The following is a 22,540-nucleotide window of genomic DNA, read 5'->3' as shown; positions in this document are numbered from 1 at the left end:
TCTAAGTATCAATGCAGAGTCAATTTAGTAGCAATAACATTAACACATATTTTTTAAAAATGTTTACACATAAATACTATGAATTTTCTAACATTTGTCCCATCCTGGAGTTAGTTTTTCTTGCAGATGAAAGTCAATCTCATAACTCCAGAAAGGAATTACAAAATAGAGAGTTGAACAAGCACGGACCTCTGGATATACCTGAGGTGGGATCAGGTGTCTAGGAGAAGTGAACATTCCCTGCCGATCGGTCACACCCGCTTTGAGCCCGATAAGGTTTGTTTGTGGTTGTGGAGAAGAAGAGTTTGAAAATTTGTCAATTTGTGACAGTTTCAGCCCCGTGGTTGCAAGAATCCTGAAATTTATAATTTATGTCCCAAAGATACTTCATTCCAAATCTAAAAAGAATTGGAAGGGCAGTAATCAAGAGGAAGTTAAAAATGTTCAATTGGTAACTGACGACGGACGTATACGAATAGGAACTCAAGTGACCTGAAAATATACATATAGTTTTCCATGCCTTATTAACTATTAAATACAAAACAGCTATGGTTTCTGGTTATATTTTATTGTTAAGACAATCATGTCAGTTCATATTGTGGTATGAATACAATGAATATAAAAATAAAATAATTTACAGAGCAAACGGTGCAAGGATATAAAAACATATCTTGTGTGATTTCTAAAATAGGATTTCATTGTAATAATATCTTTAACTTTGGACGGATTAAAGCACTCCTTTGTGGCAAAGCTGTTTGAATATGATAACAAGAATCACATTTCAAAACATTGAAGTGGAGAATTCACATTTTCCATCGAATCTTTAAATCATCATCAATTCACTGCGTAGATGTGAAAATTATGTGCATTGACAAAGGAATCTTTGAATATATGAATCAATTTAGAAAATGCATATTAGCTCAGATATAGTGCAACATTAAGAAGCAGGAATATTTAAAGAATGCACTATAGATTTCGTATTTGGTAAGAGTATAAATGAACCTTTTAAATAATGCAGTGGACCAAGTAATATTGGAGATATATTAAATACACTGTCGGTTATCGTAAGATTTCTGATTAATACGACCAGCAGGAGACAATTTCACTGAACTTGAAAGGCTGGCAGTGATTATGGGAAGGAGATTACATTTAATCTTATAGAATAAAATATGCGCTTGAATATCCAAAGGATACGTTAAGTATGTGATTAGATTTTCTTTAATAAAGCATATCGCTACACTTTTCTCTTTGGACAGGAGGTAGTGAAATAAGCTCTTTATAATAAAAATACCTTTATGATAAGATTGTTTCATACATGTAGGTAAATACGAGAATAGCTTTTAGAAATGGCAATGGGTTTTCATACATCTTTCATTTGCGTAATATCAACTTCATTTTGGCATTTTAAAGCATATTAAATTTGCTTGCACATGTACAAAAGCATACAAAAAGTACTGGCATATCACGTTCTCTAATTCTTTGGTATGTCATAAATGGTCTTAGGAATAGCTAAACACCTTAACCATTCCGTCACTCTGAACGATTATCATTCGATTGCTTCCGCTCACTCGGATTGCCACTGGTTTTTCCAGTGCACTTTCTAATCCGAGTACATGTCTCTGAAACATGCCATCACTGGCGAGTAACTGGACTCGATTGTTACCGAAGTCTGCTACGAAGAGGTTCCCGAGTTTATCTGCGCATGCGCCTTGTGGTCTCTTTAGACCATTTTGACCATTTGGTTTGTACCTGAAGATAACTCTTCCCGTAAGGTCTATGCAGATGATTGCGTTTTGACCGACATCTGAAATGATGATTGATCGATCCGGTGTTGCTGATACATATCGCGGCTCATTGAAAAGTACCCTGTCGTCTGCCCCAGCTCCAAATGAACGCAAGACACTTCCGTCTAGATGAATGATATCAACGACCTGGTCACGCACGGACGAGACAATCAGGAAGGCGTCTTTTTCGGAATAAGAGATTCCGTCGTACTGACGTTCCGTCTTGGCGCGTTTGATGAGCTGCATCGTTTTTCGAGTGGCGAGGAATATTACCAGTTTGCCTATCATTGTAATGGCGACGTCATCTCGGTTTCCACAAGTAGTTATATCCCTTGGTTCGTCTTCAAGCTGTACGTAATCAACCAAATCTCCAAACTGGAAAACAATGAATAATGAAATAGAACACAAAATAGATTAATGCAAGCCTGTCTTTTAATTTCGTACACGTCACAATTAACAGATCGTACATTGAAAAGTAATATCATGTCATGGGTATTATTCATAAAATTTTCATTCATATTGATGTAATGGCACGAATTTCGCTAAGTTTCAAAACAATGTGAAAAGTTTCTCGGTTTTATTCTAAATATCAATCATAACAACCCCACAGTCGTAATTTGTTTGTAAGTTGAAGCTTGTAAATGAAATGTCAAAGAACAAGAATGACTTTAAATCACAAGATACTTTCTAATCAGTTTAAAGTGCACGATTGCGCTAGATATCTTAAATTATGACACGTTTTCGAACATAACTGAGTCAAATTCACTATTGACCTACTGATTATTACCTTACTGAACTTCTGTATACGTTTGTTTTTGCAATCCGTGACGATAATGTCATCTGACGATGTACAAGTCACTCCCCACGAATTTAGTCCCTCGTCAGAATCCCCCACATCCACCATCAGATCCCCAAGTCTGTCAAAGCCTTCAATGAAATGCTCAACTGTTTCATCCAAAATGAAATCTAATCGAACGGAAGGAGCTTTCTGTTCCGTGCTACCGATAGCTCCTTGGCAAGAATCTAACTTCTTTCGAACTTGGTTGTATGCTAGGAGTATCTCAACATCACTTCCGTATCGTAAAAGGGTCTGCATCCTGTCATTTGCAGCTTTAATCGATTTCAACCCTGTTTTTCTTGGCTCTATGCGGTCTTGTAAAAGACCTTTAGCTTTTTCTGATTGCGACTGGAGATTCTTTAAAAGATTGGATTGGTACTCGCGAACTTTATCGCAGATAGAATTGCAGACGGCATTTATTCTCTCTTGTGCTTCATGAATGCTACTCTCTAAATTCCTGTCCGGTTGTCCCATTCCACCAATATTTTCAACGGTCATCTGTAACTTACTAAGCCTCGAGATGACGTCGTTGACATCTGTTCTGGAAGTTAAAGCATCCGCAACGGTGATTACATTTTCACACCTCCTATGAGATACGGCCATGCACTGAACACATAGGGGGTCTCGGCAATCCACGCAAAACAAAGTGATCAGTTCACTGTGTTTGGAACAGGGAACTTTGTTTTTTTGCTTCATTAATGTTTCCAGGGGTATTTTTCTCATTTCGGCAATAGCTAGACAAGAGTGGCCAGCCGTTGTCTTTCCATGCAGATGAACTTTGAGGCATGTATCGCAAAGTGCATCGTTGCAATCCATACACCAGTGTGACGCAGGTGTCTTTTCATCTCTCCTGTCACAAATATCACATTCTTTGCTATCACACATTGCACTTTGTAGCTCTACTAGCTTTGCTAGAAAGAGATCGTCTTGAAATCCATGTGCATACTGTCCTGGTAACACTCCTGAAGAAATTTCACATTTCTCTTCGCACAATGGGCAGGCAAAATTTCTCTGTCCATTTTGATTCAATGACTTGGCTATATGGTCTTCTAAACAAGAGCAACAAAAGCTGTGGAAACATGGTAGCACTTTGGGCAAGTTGTACACCTTTTTGCAGATGAAGCAATTGGTAATTTCATCAGATACTCTCTCTTTTTGGATTTCTGGTGTGAAATCATCAGAATGGTCCACTCCATTAGTTAACGGCTTAGGAATTTCCCCTTCGCTTGGTTCCATTTTCACCAACTAATTCTGAAAGTTTACAACATTATACTGTTAAATAGCTTGAGAGTGTTCAAGCATTTGCAATTCAATTTCTGGATTTAGGTAGATTATAATACTAAGGATTGTCAAAGTAATTCATTCTTACGTATATAAACTTAAGGGTTATTCGAAGAAAATTTTAGACCGATTATAGAAGTAATAAAATTATAACTCATTTAATCAAATTCGTTCCTGCCGAAACCCCAATATTTAGAATATTTTCGTAGATCAGGAATGTCCTTCTTTGAAAGTACTTTCATACTAGGTCGTCATGTCCCTGTAAATCACATTCATTGAATAAAGAGTGCCACATTTTGAACACAATTCTTTGTTTCCGTGTACAAATATTTTGTGTGATAATCACATTGGTGAGTACGAGTGATCAGCATAAGTGGATTAGAACAAGGCCGTAGATTGAGATTGCTGATCAAAGCTTAGGAATTTCAACAATACCTATATTTAATCACCTGTCATATTAATGTTTAAAATATTTTTATCTCGTGGTTTTATTTCTTAAATAAAAGTATTTGAGTTTCATGACTTTCCATCTGCGACGAGTGAAAGTACTAGTAACTGGTATTAAATGTTTACTTGTTATAAAAGCACGATGGTTTAGTCGTGTAAAACAAGAGCATGTGGGTGTTTTTAATCATAGAAGAAAACATAATGTAAATGTACAAAATGATTGAATGGTAACAAAACATTGTGATATACGTATCAGAGATTTAAAAAACTAGTGGAAGGCGATATATCCGCAGTCATTGTATCTGCTACGTACATGAACAAGTAGAACACACGAAATACAATAACATATGATGAACCCCGAATTCTGTACACAAAATTACTACTTTTAAAAAATCTCCGATGACCTAGGATTTCTTATGTCCCACAATAAATTAAATGCACAATGACTTGCTTACGGAACACCCTTTTAAAAATTCTGAATGAAACACATGAACCATGTAAACATGTTTATTCTATCTTTGTGTCATCGTTTCGTGCACTGCTTTTCCGAATCTGTACTTACTGGTCTGCAAATATTTGTTTTAAAACAATGACTCAATAAGATAAATTTTACGATGGCTGATAATACATGACAGATCCTGTTATGCCAAACCGGATGAATACATAGTCCATTCTTTCCTATATTATTAAAGGTACTAGTATAACAATTTGATAATGAAATTAATTAATCGAACAGGTGTAATATACAACAAATAGTAGTTATCAATTTCTAAGTATTTAAGATATCTTCTTTTAATATGCAAGGCAGAATAAACTGTTCCAGAGATCGATACTTAATTAACAGTTCAGTAATTATCATCATGATAATGCAATGCAAAAACTGCTCCAAGCAATGACCCCCCCCCCCCCCCCTCCTTTTTGTTTGGTCTGTTGCATTTCATCTTTCTTAAATTGTTGTGTAAAGTAAAGGAAAATTTTTCTTTACAATTGTGTACTCTCAAGTCGGTATTTCGACCTAACAAGAAGTTTGGAAAACTTCCAGACACATGTGAAAGACTAACACAATCTGGTCTGAAACTTGACCTAAGAATGCAGGGTGCGTCTTTAAGAAGACTCAAATTTCAACCAATTCTTTTTGGTGATTTTTAAAAAAAATTAATAAAATAAAGGGCCGGCCTAAGATAGGCTGCTGACCACAATAAAGAAGTTATCTGCATTCATTGTTTGCTGTAGGATTCCATTTTACTTTAGTACAGATAACACGGAAAACGGCACGCATAACTTCGACCATATGACACGGTCTGGGACAACTATCTCAATGATTCAATTCAATGAGTTCGTTTGTCATTTGTGACCCTATCTAATCAATTGAAATCACTGTTTTATTTTGATAATCATCCCGACTGACACCTCAGGAGATTGGCCCGTTTCAAAATATGTATACATCGTATTATCCCATGGTATGATGTTTGAAGAATAGCATGAAATGTATAAAATATAATCTTTGAATAGCAATAAAACTCAACACCTATTGATAGTTTGTGAAGGAGCTGATAAGAGGATGTAACTATTTGAGCAGAAAGAAAAATGATAGAAATGCTTATCGATATACATACATGTGTTCTTTATTATTGTCTGTTTTACTCTAACGAAAACCCCAATAACAACCGTTTTAACCACGCCATTTTCCCGTTCTATAGAATATTGCTTTTTGAAATTGTGAAAGGGGAACAAGAGCAGATGACTGCAAGAATATACTTGACATTTATTTCTACCATTTAACCTCATTATTGAAGACATTTTGTTTGCAGAGAGTAGAAGAACACCCATTTGATGAATACTGGATTTAACTGAAATTAAACAGGGCGAATTGAGAATGCTTCTTTCAATATTCAACAGCAAAATCTCAATTGCGTCAAGCAATCAATAAAGGAAAGCCTTACGCCTCTGTCGACTTACCTTCACATTTTAAGGTTATACTTTTTTTTTTAAAGAATGTGAACAGATTCATGTATGTGCTTACAGATAAGCGGGGATCTCTGATAAGGGTTTAGGTATACACCTGTAAATCATGTTAACGATGAAATGAAAGGACATATACATGTACATGTGATACCAGAGAAGCAATGAGAAATCGATTTCAAGATAAATAATTGAGATAACCTCCGTCATCTTCATCTAGTAAATGCTCTTCGTTAATAACAAAATCAATGGGAAGTACCCGCATTCAGAAGAACAATGTACCAGAACCTGTAACATCATGCGGCCATTGACAAGGGCTCGTGTATAATCAAATCGTCCAAATTCAATCGGAGGGAATTGTCGCGACGCTAATAGATTTATTGAAAATCCACATGTTCCACAACAAAAGAATAATTATGCAGGTCAGGTAATGGGCCTCGGTTGGTGTGGTGGAGGGAAAATGGTTAAGCGCGGTTTCGAAAAGTCGTCTTGATTTGACGACTGCCATTTCTTTTATGTACTCCATATTAAAAGTACAAACGCCCAAGATGCAAAGTAGTGACATATACATGATCATGGTAGGTCCAACATGATTTACGAGGTTTTTGCAAGCATGGATACTTTGAAATAAAATTGATTAATGTATAGAACAGTACCTACTTACTGTTCGGTAACGTTTGTGTGTGTATGCACCTTCCGATGGGGTAAGTACACGCACCTTGCCATTAATAATGAAGCGTTCTACACATTTGTCCCAAATGATAATAATTGCTGCAATTTAACAACTCGTACCTGTTAAGTTTTCAAGATCCTTGTAAGATACCTCTGGCCTTGTTGTTTATCTCGTCATCTCGAACTCATATGTGTGGTTTAAAATTAATAATCACAGTCTCCATAAATGTCAGACATTGATCCTAATTAACTTGAAATAATCCTAATTGGAATAGATCCTTTTTTACGGTGCAACAAGACAATGGATTTCGGAGAACTTCCTTTGGTGGATTAAAACTTCATTAAAACAGTGTAATGTTGAACAGCTTGAAGCTGTTAGGTTTTAAAACTAATAAGTTATGTACATACACACCGACACACCTTTCTAAAAGACGTTCCGCTATCGATCGCTGTCAGGAAAAAATATCGATCAGGCCAGGTCTATATTTCCCGGCGCAGTAATACATGTCTGAACAAATATTTCTTTACCTGGTCTGCCCTTTATATATCATGGTATATACCAGTTATTCTATATGATATTGACTTTTTTTTTGCAAGCTTTTTTTTCAAGTTCTTTTGTTGTTTTACATAGCATATTTGTAAAGTCATATTTTAATTTGCACTTTTGGTTTAATGCACCGCAAAAATTAAATGATAACAAACAGTGATTCATTAGCTGTTCTGTTCATAGAAAAATAAAATGAGAGGACAAACACTTTGTTTATTTGATTGAAGAAAATTTGGTCCAGGTCATGATCGGCATGTTTTGTTCAAAGATTAAATGCCAAGTTCAATTACCTCGGTTGAGTGATATCAAATAAAAAGTCATAAAATGCTTCGCAAGAATAATATTGGATTTGAAGAGTTTACCTTCACGTTGAGTTAACAGTGTGAAAGGCAAAGAAGACCGCAAAATGTTTCGCTTCAAAACATCTGAAAATATATTTTCAACGGAATTGATTAATCAAAATATCATTTACAGAAATTCATTTAAAAGGAATGTATATTCCTGTATAATCATAGGAATCCCTATATGTCTCAATGTATCTGCTTGAGAAGGTAATAACTATCTGTTAACAAATGTACATGAAGAGTACATTACAATTATATAGCGTTTTATCTCTACAATATTCATTTATAAAGTACAGGCATGTAGAATCCAAAGGGGGGGGGGGGGCGCTCCTCTACAATGATCACTATCTATTTTCATTCATATGCAAATGAAAGAAAGCACAAGTGAGCAAGCCCACATACCCCAAGTTCAACTTTGCTTGACAATGCCTCGCATAATGAATGGTAATGCTATGCATTACTGAGAGAACAGGAGAGACGGGCTCGAAATTCTAAGTTCAAAAGGGGCATAACTCCCAGAAAAAGGACTGAATCAGAATTTGTTTGGAATATGCACATCTACACAGTGTGTCCTTATTTTAAATTAATTATAAAGTCTCACGAAATTCTGTCGAGCGCTCTCAGAGGAGTTGCGCTGACAAAAAAGGAACTGACAGACTGATGGACGGGTCAAAAACATTATACCCTCCGCAACTTCGTTGTGGGGGTATAATAAAGATGCATTGGGTTACTGCACCTACATGTACCTCCATTCCCTTAATTCGATAGTAGCTGTGAATACAAAAAATTAAAGCTTGAAAGTTATGGATTGAACCCATGTAGCGAAGGTTGAGCGTTCCCTCTTGCCCACGATTTAACCAATCGAAGCCTGGGGAATTTTTTGAAGGCGAGAAAAGTTGCTGAAAACAATAATACCCTACATTTAAGATTTTAAAAATCTGGTAATAAGCTTTAATTTAGCTTGTCAGGAAAATTCAGTGAAGTAAACTTTCGTCTTCTCCATCGCCCCTTCCTCCTTGAAAAGCAATTCTGCTGCCTTAATTGAATGGTATACATCAAAATTGGTACCGTATAAGTTTTACATACATGTGATTATTAACAGGGTATGAGCCATAGCCATAATAGTGGGGATTCTGGTGTTCCATTGTCTGGGGTTCAAACTTATTTTACCCCTGTAGCGAATAGCTTAGGTACCTGCAAACATAACTTTTTCTGAATGCAATTTTAGTTCTTTTCCACGCTTTGACAGGGATACGAGCGCTAAAATAACTTGTTCACACATTGTAAATAAAACGGTTAGAAACGCACAAAAACCCTTAAAGCTGTTTGACCTGATGTTCAAATATCATTTTTGTACATAATTACTTTTTAGCAGATTAATTACTTTATAAAGTTATTAACTTTCCCTGAATTACATGCTTGAAAACATCTGCATGTAAAAGAAAAGTGAGAATATCATTTAGAAAGTGTATATAGTGTGTTACATATATAAATCATCCCATAAATTATACAGTGTTAAACGTCTATAAATAGACCCACGCGCGTCAGGGGAATCCCAACATGATGTATTAACTCATACACAATTGTCTAGTTTTAAGGCTGAAAGAGCGTAAAACAACGAATTACTAAGAGGTATTTGATATTTTTATTAATATTAAACTTATGGCACGGTACTGTTGTAACAAAATACACAGCTTTACACAGATAAGACCACCGATGATCTGAAAGTTTGAACTGGTCACGTGATTGTCACTTGAAATGGCAGAGTGACGCGGTTATTTGTAAACATCGATTTAAAATCAAATAATTTGGGTTAAAACAGGTGAAATAATGTATGATATGTCATACAGCCTCATAACTACATACTTGCGATGATTTAATAGCGTTTTTACGAGTTGGAAAAAAATTGTAATTCGGACCATACAGCTTTAAAGTACCATGAATTTAGACCTGTGCTTCTTAGCGCCGACGTCTGTAGCAATGAGGATTATTTAACGTACCAATGTCTGTCGTGATCTCTATTACTTCTAAGTGTCGAGCGTTTGGCAAAGGAGCAGTCACTTACCTATTGTTGATGGAATGAGCGAAGCGTGAACTCGTGACTTCCCTATAAGCTCTACCACTGCGCTACTGCGACCAGTCAAGTAACGAAGGCGAGATCGCATGCTCTAAAATTTAATTTCAAAACAAGGTACATAATATTTCAATACTTTACACAGAACGCAGTTTACTAAATACATTGTTGATTAAAAAAGTATATGCGCCGTATTAGACAGTATTTTGTACGGTGTTTAAAACGAGACCACAATTTTGTCAGAATGATAAACTATGAAAAATAATATGATTTGACAATTTCGACAAATTATATACGAGTATTAAAGAAGTACTGGTTTACTCAATGTTAAGAGCAAACGATGATTTTTAATGCAAACCTATGAAATGTCGTTTATGGTGAATGTGTGCAAGCGCGCGAGAAAATTATCATTAGAAACACCATGGTAGAAGAGGATTTCGTTTACAATATGTAGTCGTATTGAATGGTGATTGCATGTTAAACAGGAAATTTAACTCCCTCTCCATTGCCAACGTGGTTCTCTGTACTCTGTCTTCGTCTGACTGACTTTTATCGCTGAATGTGTCCCGTCAACAGCCTGCAGGCTGTCCATGCTTTCACGTCCCCATGTAATTGTTGACTTGAGAAATTCCGCGCCCAACGTCACGCGATCATGAATATTTCGAAATTGGGCGTTCACTATCTCACTCGGAGAATACATTATTAAATAGGAAATTAGCTTGATTACTTTTTAATCCGATTGAGTTAAATCGCATAAAGTGTATAACGTATATAGCTTGATATAAAACACATTTATTTATTCCTACGATAATATTCAAAGATTACCACATATATAGCTTTAAAGTTTAAAATATCAGCTAGATCTACACATAAGAAACAACTTTTATCAAGATATCATGAAATTGTCAAAGAACTTAGATAATATCAGCTACATTGTACATCATATGTCACAGAGGTATATTCAAATTAATATCTTGATCCATAAAAGTTTGTTACAAATTATAGTCAATCTCTACAAATTCATCTCAAATACAATAATAATAGTCACTTCAAAAATTTTACATTGTAATACACACATTTCTCTTGTTGCCTGAGACATTCAGATTATTGAAACAATATCATTGTAGAAGAATGCATGCTTTCATGCTATTTTTCTGTGCGTTTCATTGGATGCCTTATTTGTTATCGTTTTTAATCATATTGATTATATCGTTGTAGCACTGTGTTGGAGCATTTAACGCCCAAATGAAGTCCAGATGTTCCCATTCAGGTATGTTCTTATGTGATCTAATATTTTTCAGGTTTGGAAGGAGAGTCTCCACATCCTTAGGATCAGCCAACCAATCATTTCCTCCAGTAAAAAGGGCCACGGGTGTCTCCATTTTAGTGACGTCATACAAAGGAGGTGTCGTCTGGGGTAAATTGAAAAGTTTGGGGGAAATGTACTTGTCAGTGTAACATTTCTTAATACAAAACAAATGAAAATTGATAAACTGTTCAAATTAAATTTGATTGATTGATTGTTTTCCGCCACACTCGACAATTTTTCAGCTATCTGGTGGCGCTCAGTGGTGTTTTTTTTTTTTTGGTGGAAGAGAGAACCCAGATACAATGTACCTGGGAAGAGACCACCGACCTTCCGAAAGTAAACTTGGAAACATTCTCACTTATCTCGCTTGCGCCGGTAAGTGAGAAAGTTTCCCAGTTCGGTGGACATTGTATCTGGGTTCTCTCTTCCACCAAAACAAAAAACACACACACACACACACAAAAAAAAACAACCTGGGCGCCACCAGATAACGGGAAAAAATCCCGTGGGAATCCGGGTTAGAATAGGTCATCAGTGCCCCCTTGCTTGTCGTAAGAGGCGACTCAATGGGGCGGTCCTTCGGACGAGACCGCAAAAACCGAGGTCCCTTGTCACAGAAGGTGTAGCACGATAAAGATCCCTCCCTGCTCAATGGCCATAAGCGTCGAGCATAGGCTTAAATTTTGCAGCCCTTCACCGGCAGTGGTGACATCTCCATATGAGTGAAATATTCAATAATATAACTGAAAAATTGTTGAGTGTGGCGGAAAACAATCAATCAAATTAAATAAAACCCGAATTGGAATAATTTGGAAAAGAAAAACAAATTAACCGAAAAATTTAATAGTGCCTATCTATCATACATTACACTAAAGTTTTTTTTTAGAACTTGTTTCCGATCGTATGCATACAAAATTAAGTACAATCGCATACTAATATAATTTTCAATGTATGATGTTTAAATAAATCAGCTTACTTGGTTGTAATGCTTCAAATTTGATTCAGGCGATCCATAGTCGAACATTTGAAACTGGCCATGCAGAACACTCTGTTATACAAAGTATGTGTCAACTAGTACTTTTGAAATTAAAGAACGATAACTCCAAGCAAACTTAAAATATCTGGATATCAAACCTGACTATAATGCAGGAGATTTTGCACTGACGACCCCGATGGGTGATCTTTGACATAGACAGGGACCCGTGACTAAAATAAACAGGAAAATACTAAAAATTGTAACATATAATATTAGCACTTACAAAAACAATCGCTCGTGAAGCGAAGAAAAAATACAAAATGTATATCGAATTTGCTTTTGCTCAATCCATGTGTTCATTTTCTCTTTAATCTGAAATTTTATTATGTTACCATCAAACATTACGAAACAAGATATACCTTTGCACTTACTAAGTTAAACTGTGGAGAATCGTATCCGCCGAGAAGAAAAAATATGTTCGCACAAATGATGTCATCAATGGCCTTTATTCGACAAGAATCCTGGGCAAAGAGGGTAAACAATTTCGTGTTGGGAAATATTTCGTACTTCCCAAATAATTCAAGAAAAAGCTGTAAAAAGAATAGTGTATTAACGTGAATACAAGATCAAATTTAAAAAAATCTTAACGACACGATCCATCTCTAGCTCAGGACAAACGAAGAGCTTTGACATAAGGTGGCCATAGATAGTAAAAGATGTACAAAAAACTAGTACCGAATCTTCAATCGTATCTACACTGCAAAAGACTTGTTTGGAGTTTTCGGCTTGCCACATGTAACAGAAAGTGCTTCATCTATTATGCCGTCGTGAAGCGTCGCAGTTCACACCCTCATGGATTTTCAAAATCGGATACATTTCTTAAATATCCTGCCATTTCCCGTGACGCCTATGGTAATCTCATACTCAGAAGTATAAAATACTTTCCATCTCTGAGACCCAGGTTAAATGCTCAATTACGGCGCTGTGTCAAACCTAAGAAATTCAAAAAGATGATACCTGTTCCTTCACCATACGCACTGCTTTTTTAAGTAAAATTCATGAGTCTTTCGATATACATTTCATCTTACAACGGAAGGAACCTCCGTTGTAAGATGAAATGTATATCGAAAGACTCATGAATTTTACTTAAAAAACGGTAGGCGTTGACACGATGAAGAACCCTGCTACGGCCATGCATAGGTCAAAATGACATCTGTGTCTTAGGCCATATCTAAAAGACCTGTGCCATTCATTGAAGAAATACATCTTATCTATAACAAAAGATGTTCCTATGTCAAGAGTGGATTGACCATGCGACCTAAAAACTCCTTATGCTGTATCAGTGTACCAAGTTTGGTGTCAATCAAGCAAATAATTCTGAAAATTTATTGGACAATATATTACTATGTCCAGCTCAACCATTGACCTTTGATCATGTGACCTCAAGATCAATAGGGGTCATCTTCTCCTGAAAATGTACCAGTGTACTAAGTTTGATGTCTGTCAAGCAAAGTGTTCTCAAGATTTTGAGCGGACAGTATATTCCAATGTCCAGTTTGACCCTTGACCTTTAAACATGTGACCTCAAAAAGGGTTCTCAAGATATTGAACGGACCGTATATTCCTATGTCCAGAGTAGATTCACAGGCACCTGAAGTATGGATATTACTAACCCCCCCCCCCCCCTTTATGATAATTTTTTTTGGCGGCAATAATTACTCTGAAATGTGTGAATTCCCTGTCTATCTCATCACTCTTTCGATTTATGTAATCATTTCACGCTTTTTGTAAGCTTTAGAGATTGGCCTTCTACCGGTGTGTATTTTATTATACCGGTAGAAGGCCAATCTTTAAAGTTTACAAAAAGCGTGAAACGATTTCATGAATCGAAAGAGGGATGAGATAGACCGGGAATTCACACATGTCAGAGAAATTATTTCCACCAAAAAAAGGGGGATAGTAATATCCATACTTCAGGTGCCTATGAGTAGATTGACCCTTGACCTGAAAAACAATAGGCGTCCTCTCCTACTCATAACCAACCCATATATGAAATATTATCATCAAGTGAATGGTTCTCAAGATATTGAGCGGACAACATGTGGTCCACCGACCGATCGACAGGTGCAAAGCAATATGCCCCTCTTCTTTGAAGGAGGGGGGGGGGGATAAAAATGGATGAGGGTATGAACTGCATTGTTTCACGCTGGATACATCAAGAAGCGCGTTAGCGCTACACGAGAAATATACCGGCTTGACGTGCTGCAATTCATATCCTCTTGTATTTTCAAAAATGATTTTTTTTAAAATTTGCATTCTACCTTTATTTCTGTCAGAATTCCCAGCCGTTAAAATAGATGTACTATATTTATTAAGATTCATACTCGTATTGTTCACAAATGCAACGCATTCATGAGAGAAAAGTTACCATTTCAATTTGTAAAGATATCAAAGGCAAAACCATTGGAATGTAAATATTTCTTAATGTCGGGCACTTGGCGAAGAATTAACCATTAGTCATGTTTACGCTCTAAGTTTAAGTCGGCGCCGGAATCAAGAGTCCGGTTGCGAAGTTAGTGGCCTGTATTTCGGTCTTTCAATATATGACATTTGATGATTAGCGAGAAAAAATATTTACCTGATAGTCTTTTGCGAGAGGCGCTAAATAGCGAATCGGGCTTTTTATGTTCGTCAAATTTCCAATAGGGGCAAGGGCAAAGAAAGTTTTGACCTTTTTTCCAAGCTCAATATCTTGGCTAAACCCTGCAAAGGCTTGTTCCGTTCCTTGAGAATGTCCAGCATAGTACAACTCAGTGCTTCCTGTTTGGTTTAAAATGTAATCAATCATTGCAGGTAGGTCGTACTTTCCCATTTCATCCCAGCTAAAACAGAAAAACAATGGTTCAGTTATGCGTACATGTTATTGTACCACAGTATACTCCAGATATAGTGAAATGCAAGGGACCGACCTGAATTGTTCATACTACCAAAAGTTCAATATGACCGAAGTTGTACTATATAAATAATGTTAATCTATTTTGTTTCAATATAACACATATTTCAATATAAGCGACGTCAATATAAGTGGAGTAGACTGTATGTAGTTGATTTCAAATAGATAAATACCGGGCATATCCAGAAGAAAATGTTTAAAGGTTGACAATGCAATGACATTATTACCTTATATCATAATGTGTCTATACATGCAAGGTGAAGATAACGAACAGTGATCAATCTCATAACTCCTATAAAATAGATAGTTGGGCAAACACGGACCCCTTGACACACCAACGATGGGATCAGGTGCCTAGGAGGAGTAAGCATCCCCTGTTGACCGGTCACACCCGCCGTGAGCCCTATATCCTGATCAGGTAAAAAGAGTTATCCGCAGTCAAAATCAGTGTGCCAAGAACGGCTTAACAATCGGTATGAAACACGTCAGACAGCATTTGAACCAATGCAAGGTGAAGATAACGAACAGCGATCAATCTCATAACTCCTACAAGCAATACAAAATAGATAGTTGGGCAAACACGGACCCCTGGACACACCAGAGGTGGGATCAGGTGCCTAGGAGGAGTAAGCATCCCCTGTTGACCGGTCACACCCGCCGTGAGCCCCATATCCTGATCAGGTAAACGGAGTTATCCGCAGTCAAATCAGTGTGCTAAGAACGGCTTAACAATCGGTATGAAACACGTCAGGCAGCATTTAACCCAATGCGAGGTTGTATTGACGAACTAGATCGTTATAACGACCATAGAATTTGCGAAATGCTGACTTCAATCGATACTGTTGAAATCCCTGTACCATCAACTTTGTTTGTCAGTAGCTTACCTCGATTTAAAAACTGACTATACGCAGAACAAGCTCTTGCATATCGAATCAGTTGAGATATATGAACACCATATGCAGGTGATAATGGAATATTGCTACATAAATATGGGAAGTTGACACGTAAATCAACCAACATTCCGGATTCTACGTCATTGGACCTATTTCATACAATTTTCTATTGTTGGCTCTTTTTGGCTGATGAAAAAAAAAATGCCAAGAATTTAAAGGGCTAAACCTGTCATTAATGAAAATTTTAGACAGTACAACAATGTAAAAAGAAAAATCTTCTCAAATAGGCAAACTATTAAATGAAACTTTCAAATTACTTATCTGTAGAAAAGTTCGTTTATTTTCACAACACAAGTTGGAATTTTATTGTTCTACAAAAATGTTTGATCATCCCCCCATAAAAAATAATAATTTGGAATTGATAAATGAATTTTTATTTCTAATACATGTAGTTATATATATATTCAATAAATTCTTTTTTCTTGGTATCGGGGTAGAATAAAGTCAAAAAATAATAGAGAGGGTGCGATTGAGATTCTAACGACATGTAACACAACTAGCTAGTTCAGCATCGATCAAAACACAACAAAGTTGTCCATTTATAGGAAGTAACACAATCCTGGGTTTTCAACGCTATTTATACTAAAGATAGGCATTCAAAGTGGTATTATTTGAATTTTTCAGATTGCAACCCACAAGACGGGGCATATTGCCTCAGTAACCACTGTTCTTGGCCCCACCTTGTGGACTCATTTACAGGTCCTCTTGCACATGCGCACCAAGTTGCCAGGCTTTGACGCTGGACTTAATGAAGACCAGCTGCTAGTTGTTTTACCTGTCCAGGCAGGACAATGAGACCACAGCCTATGACCAGCTCATCTCTTGATAAGACCATAAAGGCGATATGGACAGCAGCTGGGCTGATGAAGCCGATATCGGGATCTCAATTGCGAAAAGCAATAGCCACTATGGTAGATATTGTAAGATACGACAGATGTATAGAAAATAAATTGATATATGAATAAGTGAATATATAGAACGTCTGGGGTTTTTTCCAGGTCCGTGAGAAGTTCCCAGCTTCAAAGGATCAGCTGGCTCAGCAGATGAGCCACCGTGCTAGTACCCAAGACAAATATTATTTGCTGAGCCAGCAGAAAAAGACCCCATCAAAATGCTCAGTGTGATTAAAGTGGTGATGAGAAAGACAGATGAAGAGGTATATTTATGGTGACCTTTACTTTTCTTTACATATTTTGAAAGACCATGGTAATAGGAATATTTTCACCATGAGCTTTCGTTGGAAACTATATTCTAATTGACTTTATATGTCACGAATTTGTTTTTCTCATATGGATTAATGTTAATCTCTATAACAGATATTTCTTATATATCTTGTCAACTTTGAAAATTCTTTTGGTGAATCACTGTGTATGTTAATTATCTTACATTTGATACCAAGTTTTGTATTACATAATTAATTATTGGGGGATGGGGGTTTATGGATCGGATACCTTAATTTAGATACAAGAGGTTAAAAGAATCTTCATTCATGGAAAATACAAATTTTTTGAAAATCATATTTGTATTACCATTAGGTAGCTGCAGTGGAAACACCATCAGGGCCTATCATTGAGGAGGTGCCTGAAGAGGAGAAGATCCTGTCGTTGGTATGCATTGATAAACGATTTTATATCTTTAAAGTAATGTACGCATTGAGTTCAATATGGAGAACACAGATAACATCTTCAAACATTTCAGACTGCCACCACATAATGAATTCAGTGTTAACAAATTAGATCTCAACTATATCTTTACATTCCAGACTGCTACAGCGTCAAATGACGAGAACCTTTGTCAGCAGGACCATCCAACAACCGGTACGCTGACAGAAGCCATGGACGACGCCTCTTTAGGCAGGAGGAGGTCAAGACAATCCTCCGGGCATGCTAGTCCTTAATATCCAGCAAGAAATACTATATGATAAAGTTTGCTAGTACAATGTTGAATTCAAATGCTGCCTGACTTGTTTCATACCATGTTTGCCTATTTCTCCTGTCTTAAACCCTAACCCTATAAGGTTTATGAGCTTAATCACTGTATGTTACATTGTACATTTCCTTTCAGAAATTTGAAATTGCTGATAACAACTTCAAGTGACTTAAAATAAACCATCAATTCCAGATACACATGTATCTTTATAATCCTTTTTGCAGAACCTGACATCGCTATTAGAAACATTGACTGTATCCAACTACTTGAGGAGTTTGATGATGGAATAGCCGTCATCCGACGCAATAAACTGTTAGATTCCAAATGTTGGATGAAACGAATAGGTGATAGGGTGAGGACGGCCAGTCGGAAGGAGTACATTGTCTGGGGAAAATGTGCCGTTGCTTTATTTTTCTTCTTCATTTATACAAATATATAATTTTTCTATTTTTATATGCCCGTCGAAGATGGCACGTATCATGGTATAGCGTCGTCTGTATGTCCATCAGTCCGTCTGTCTTTCCTTACTTTGTGGGCATGATGCAGACCGAACTGTAAGCTCCAGGATTTTACTACTTGGTACATTAGATCACCATGATGAGAGAAAGAGGCCTATTTTTCAAGGTCAGAACTCTAGGTCGTAGTATCACTTATTAGGAAAACCTAGTAAAAAACCAAACATTTGTGGGCAGGATGTAAACTGAACCATAAGCTCCAGGACATTAGATCTTAGTATATTTGATAACAATAATGAGAGGAAGAAGCCTTTTCTTTTCCAAGGTCAATGTTGTAGCATTACTTAGTAGGAAAATATTGTAGCCCTGATACAGACAAAACTGTAAGCTCCAGAATCTTGCAACTTCATTCATTTTATCACCATGATGAGAGGTAGACGCCTATTGTTATTCAAGGTCAGAAGTTAAAGGTCAAGGTCACTTAGTAGGAAAACATTGTAGGCAATATGCTAACTGAATTGTAACCTGAATTCCCAAAAACGTGGGTCGCTTGGACTGAGACTGGCATGACTTCTGGAATACTTGTTTCCGCGATTGTTACCCATCCAGACATCAACACCAGCGTCTGCCAAAAGGAAGCCAAGACTCTCATTGACTAAATTATCTACCCAGCAGGAGGAACAGGACAAAAACCCGTGTTGTAACAGTATTACTGGTTTCCCTGAAAGACAATAATATACATGTACTCGTTTGCATAAATGCGACAACGAGCAGACTCAATTACATGTTTTGGAAAGTTAATGAAATGTTCTCTTAAATTTGACCAAAGTAATATTTCCTATTTTCGAGAAAAAGATGCTGCACTGACCGGATAGACAATAGGAAAGCTTCGTTACGGTGATTTAAAGAATTCAAATTGTTTGATAAAGTGGATATTGACAACACACAAAGTGGCCCCAACACGTTTGATGATCAGGGCATGTCGAAAATTATACTCTACTTGAGCAGATGATCAATTAGAAAATTATGAAAACATGAAGATAACGAACAACGATCAGTCCCTTAAAACCTGTAAGAAATACAAAATTCGGGAGAAGGACAAATGGACCCCTGAACACACCAGATGTCTAAGAAAAGTAAACATCCCTAAAGACCTGTCACACCCGCTATAAGCCCTACATCTTGACCACGTAAACGGGTTACTAGTATTCACATCAGGCAGCATTCCCTGGTGAGAGGTTATATATGCAAATAGACTGCTATAATGACCATAGACTTAGCAAAATTCTGACTCTAAAACAGACTGTTGAAACTCCTGTAACATAAACTCATTTGTCCTTACCCTGTCGTGACTTAAGAATTGATCATACGCAAACATTATCTTGTGTATTGAATCAGTTGATAGTTATTGCTATATAAATGGGGATATGGAGAAGCTAAAGTGATCTCGTTTGTCATGATGTTCAGTTGTTGGTTTGCCGTTAACGTCTATGTTCATAAGATAAATATCCCCAGTGAACGCGAAATAAAAGACACCAAAATGTATTCCATATCTGCTTCATATTTGAATGTTTTATTAAACATAGATATCAACGGCAAATTAACACGCAATTTTATGACAAACCTGTTGATTTCATCTTCTTCATTATCGACTTTCCCTTATATGTGTAGCAATTTTCCAATATCACCTGAAAATGGTGTTTTATCTCTCAACTGATTCGGTACGTGAAAACATGTTCTGCGTATGACCAATTTTCAAATTGAGGCAGGTTACTGACAAATAAGTCAATGTTACAAGGGTTTCAAAACAGTTTCGTTTCTAGACAACATGTCGCAAATTCTACGGCCGTTATAATGATCTAATTTGCAAACGCAAGTTATCACTGGATCGATTGTGTCTGACGTGTTTCATATCAATTGTTAGGTCATTCTTCACATTCTGATTTTGACTACAGAGCACAGGGGCTAAGCCCAATTTGGGCCTGAACTCTGTGATACCATAAATACAGAAAGGGCTCTAACTCTGACACAAATAAAAAAAACTAACCACTCGCTTCAAATACCTAAAAATTCTTAAACTAGAAATGTTCTGCGTAATTTGTCGTTTTACTTCCACACTAGTCTGAATTTCGCTGTTGTCATAGGCGAGAAACGACTCCGTGACCTGGACCGCTAAATGTCCTAGTTACAATAAACAAGTGAAATCGAGAGAACGATGACGTATATCTTTGTTATTGTAAGAACCTGTGGCTTGAAATTTGGCATGTAAGTAGTTAAAACATTAATCTATGCAAGTAAAACGACAAATTACGCAGAGCTTACCTAGTTTAAGAATTTTTAGGCATTTGAAGCGAGTGGTTAGTTTTTTTTAAATCTGTGTCAGAGTTAGACCCGAAAAGAGAGAAGTAAATATTCAAAGCGTGGACAGACGTTTTTGAGAAGACTATTTAAAGTTTGTATTTAATGCTACTTGATGTACACATACGATACTGTGAAGGGTACGATTGTTCATTAATTACCTTTTTGAGTCGGTGACTTCTTGCTGTATGGAATACGCTGAATACTTAATATGTAACCATCTTTAGTTGTGACATAGTGCTGTTCGCATGGAAAACCTTTACTGGTAATTAGTTCTGTCTAGAATTCAATAAAATTGGATTAAATACTGAATTTTAACTTTTAAATATACTTACCCACAGCACACAAGAGAATACAAATACACAACACTTTCTGTTAGACGAAACGATCGATAAATTTGTAATGATTTAGCGAACATAATTTGTGTAATATTAATTGGTATATTCAAAGGATACTTACAACGTTTCTAAGTTCATCGGGATCAATTTTGCCGTCATTGTGCGATGGTGGGATTTTAAAATTTTCCACCAGTGCTGGAGAACCCGACACAAAATTACACAGAATAAATAAAAAAACACTTCTGTAGATCATACTGAAGACCACAAACATCGTCGCATATTTTGCACAATGGCTATATGATAACACGCAGATAATAGTTTTATCTCATCGAAGCCACTCAGAGACGTAATCAGGATGCGGGTTCATATTGTTTATGATGTTATCTATGTATCGCCTTTTATTCACGTGTGTAATACATGATACATCGAGGCCGATAAGTAAACCAATATTATGAACCCTCATTATTTTATACGAATGACTGAGCCTTCTTTTACATAATGATACTGACTACGGATTACTCCGCTTTTCTGATCAAGAAAGGCGAATGTGACCAGTAAACAGGGGATGCTTACTTCTTCTAGTTACTAGTATCTGCTCTTCATGTAGTATTCTGTTTAGGATTAAACATTTCAAACCATTCCAATTCTTTTCAAATTTTGTATGAAGCATCTTTAGTACAAGGGAGAATAGTTTGTAAATTTGAAGGCTCATGCACCTCCGACGTCCTAGGGCGGTGGAAAAACTGCCCCAAATTTACCATTTACAACCACACATTTGTAAGAAAAACTAAATGCACAGTCATGTAGAGTAGGAAGGCTTCTACGAAAATTGTAAATTGCAGGATCCCCGGGGTTGAGGTTCTGACTTCAGAGAAGAGACAACCTTGATATAGTGTTTAGGTGTAATTAAAAAATATCTTCAATGCTAAGCCGTTCTTTACATACTGATTGTGACTATGGATTGCGTGATCGAGATTTAGGCCTCATGGCAGTTGTGACCGATCAACGGGATGCTTTCTACACTTGCAATAGTGACGTCTCCTTAAGAGTGAAAGATTGTCAAGAGGGACGTAAAACAATATACAACCAATCCTCCTAGGCATATCTGAACCCATACCTGGGTCCGTTTTAGCCCTATTCTTCATTTTGTATTCTTTGTACGAGTTCTGACCTGATCCCACCTCTGGTGTGTCCAGGAGTCCGTCTTTGCCCAACTCTCTATTTTGTATTGCTTATAGGAGTTATGAGAATGATCACTGTTCGTTATCTTCGCCTTTCATTGATCATTGTTTTTCAATAATACTTTGAAATTTAGAAGGG

The 22,540-nt window shown here is 36.7% G+C and overlaps 2 protein-coding genes across 3 annotated transcripts; both read right to left on the bottom strand.

The window, feature by feature from the left end:
- Positions 1 to 549: 549 nt before the first annotated feature.
- On the bottom strand, positions 550 to 7,481 carry LOC125680852 (E3 ubiquitin-protein ligase TRIM71-like). The gene is made up of 3 exons (XM_048920635.2): positions 7,105 to 7,481; positions 2,572 to 3,873; positions 550 to 2,159 (listed from the first exon to the last, which is right to left on the bottom strand). The coding sequence occupies exons 2-3, from the start codon at positions 3,856 to 3,858 to the stop codon at positions 1,500 to 1,502; spliced, it is 1,947 nt and encodes a 648-aa protein (XP_048776592.2). The 5' UTR covers positions 3,859 to 3,873; positions 7,105 to 7,481; the 3' UTR covers positions 550 to 1,499.
- Positions 7,482 to 10,663: 3,182 nt separating this feature from the next.
- On the bottom strand, positions 10,664 to 21,505 carry LOC125680858 (lysosomal acid lipase/cholesteryl ester hydrolase-like). 2 transcript variants are annotated; one of them, XM_048920649.2, is made up of 8 exons: positions 21,342 to 21,505; positions 21,044 to 21,161; positions 19,050 to 19,245; positions 14,873 to 15,116; positions 12,666 to 12,824; positions 12,393 to 12,464; positions 12,235 to 12,306; positions 10,664 to 11,361 (listed from the first exon to the last, which is right to left on the bottom strand). In XM_048920649.2, the coding sequence occupies exons 1-8, from the start codon at positions 21,489 to 21,491 to the stop codon at positions 11,125 to 11,127; spliced, it is 1,248 nt and encodes a 415-aa protein (XP_048776606.2). In that variant the 5' UTR covers positions 21,492 to 21,505; the 3' UTR covers positions 10,664 to 11,124. The 2 variants fall into 2 exon arrangements, with proteins under 2 accessions (XP_048776606.2, XP_048776607.2); XM_048920650.2 differs by having other exon boundaries at positions 14,966 to 15,116.
- Positions 21,506 to 22,540: the final 1,035 nt, after the last annotated feature.

This window comes from Ostrea edulis, chromosome 2 (assembly GCF_947568905.1).
Source record: "Ostrea edulis chromosome 2, xbOstEdul1.1, whole genome shotgun sequence".
Classification (NCBI taxonomy): Eukaryota; Metazoa; Mollusca; class Bivalvia; order Ostreida; family Ostreidae; genus Ostrea; species Ostrea edulis.
This window is presented reverse-complemented; position numbering and strand designations above follow the sequence as displayed.

Excerpts from the sequence above, each read along its gene's own strand:
- LOC125680852 (XM_048920635.2), bottom strand. The coding sequence starts at position 3,858 with ATGGAACCAAGCGAAGGGGAAATTCCTAAGCCGTTAACTAATGGAGTG. Across the intron at positions 2,160-2,571 it reads GTATACAGAAGTTCAGTAAG|TTTGGAGATTTGGTTGATTA; the intron begins GTAATAATCAGT and ends ATTGTTTTCCAG.
- LOC125680858 (XM_048920649.2), bottom strand. The coding sequence starts at position 21,491 with ATGTTTGTGGTCTTCAGTATGATCTACAGAAGTGTTTTTTTATTTATT. Across the intron at positions 21,162-21,341 it reads CCGATGAACTTAGAAACGTT|ACAGAACTAATTACCAGTAA; the intron begins GTAAGTATCCTT and ends ATTGAATTCTAG. Across the intron at positions 12,465-12,665 it reads ATTCTCCACAGTTTAACTTA|TCACGGGTCCCTGTCTATGT; the intron begins GTAAGTGCAAAG and ends TGTTTATTTTAG.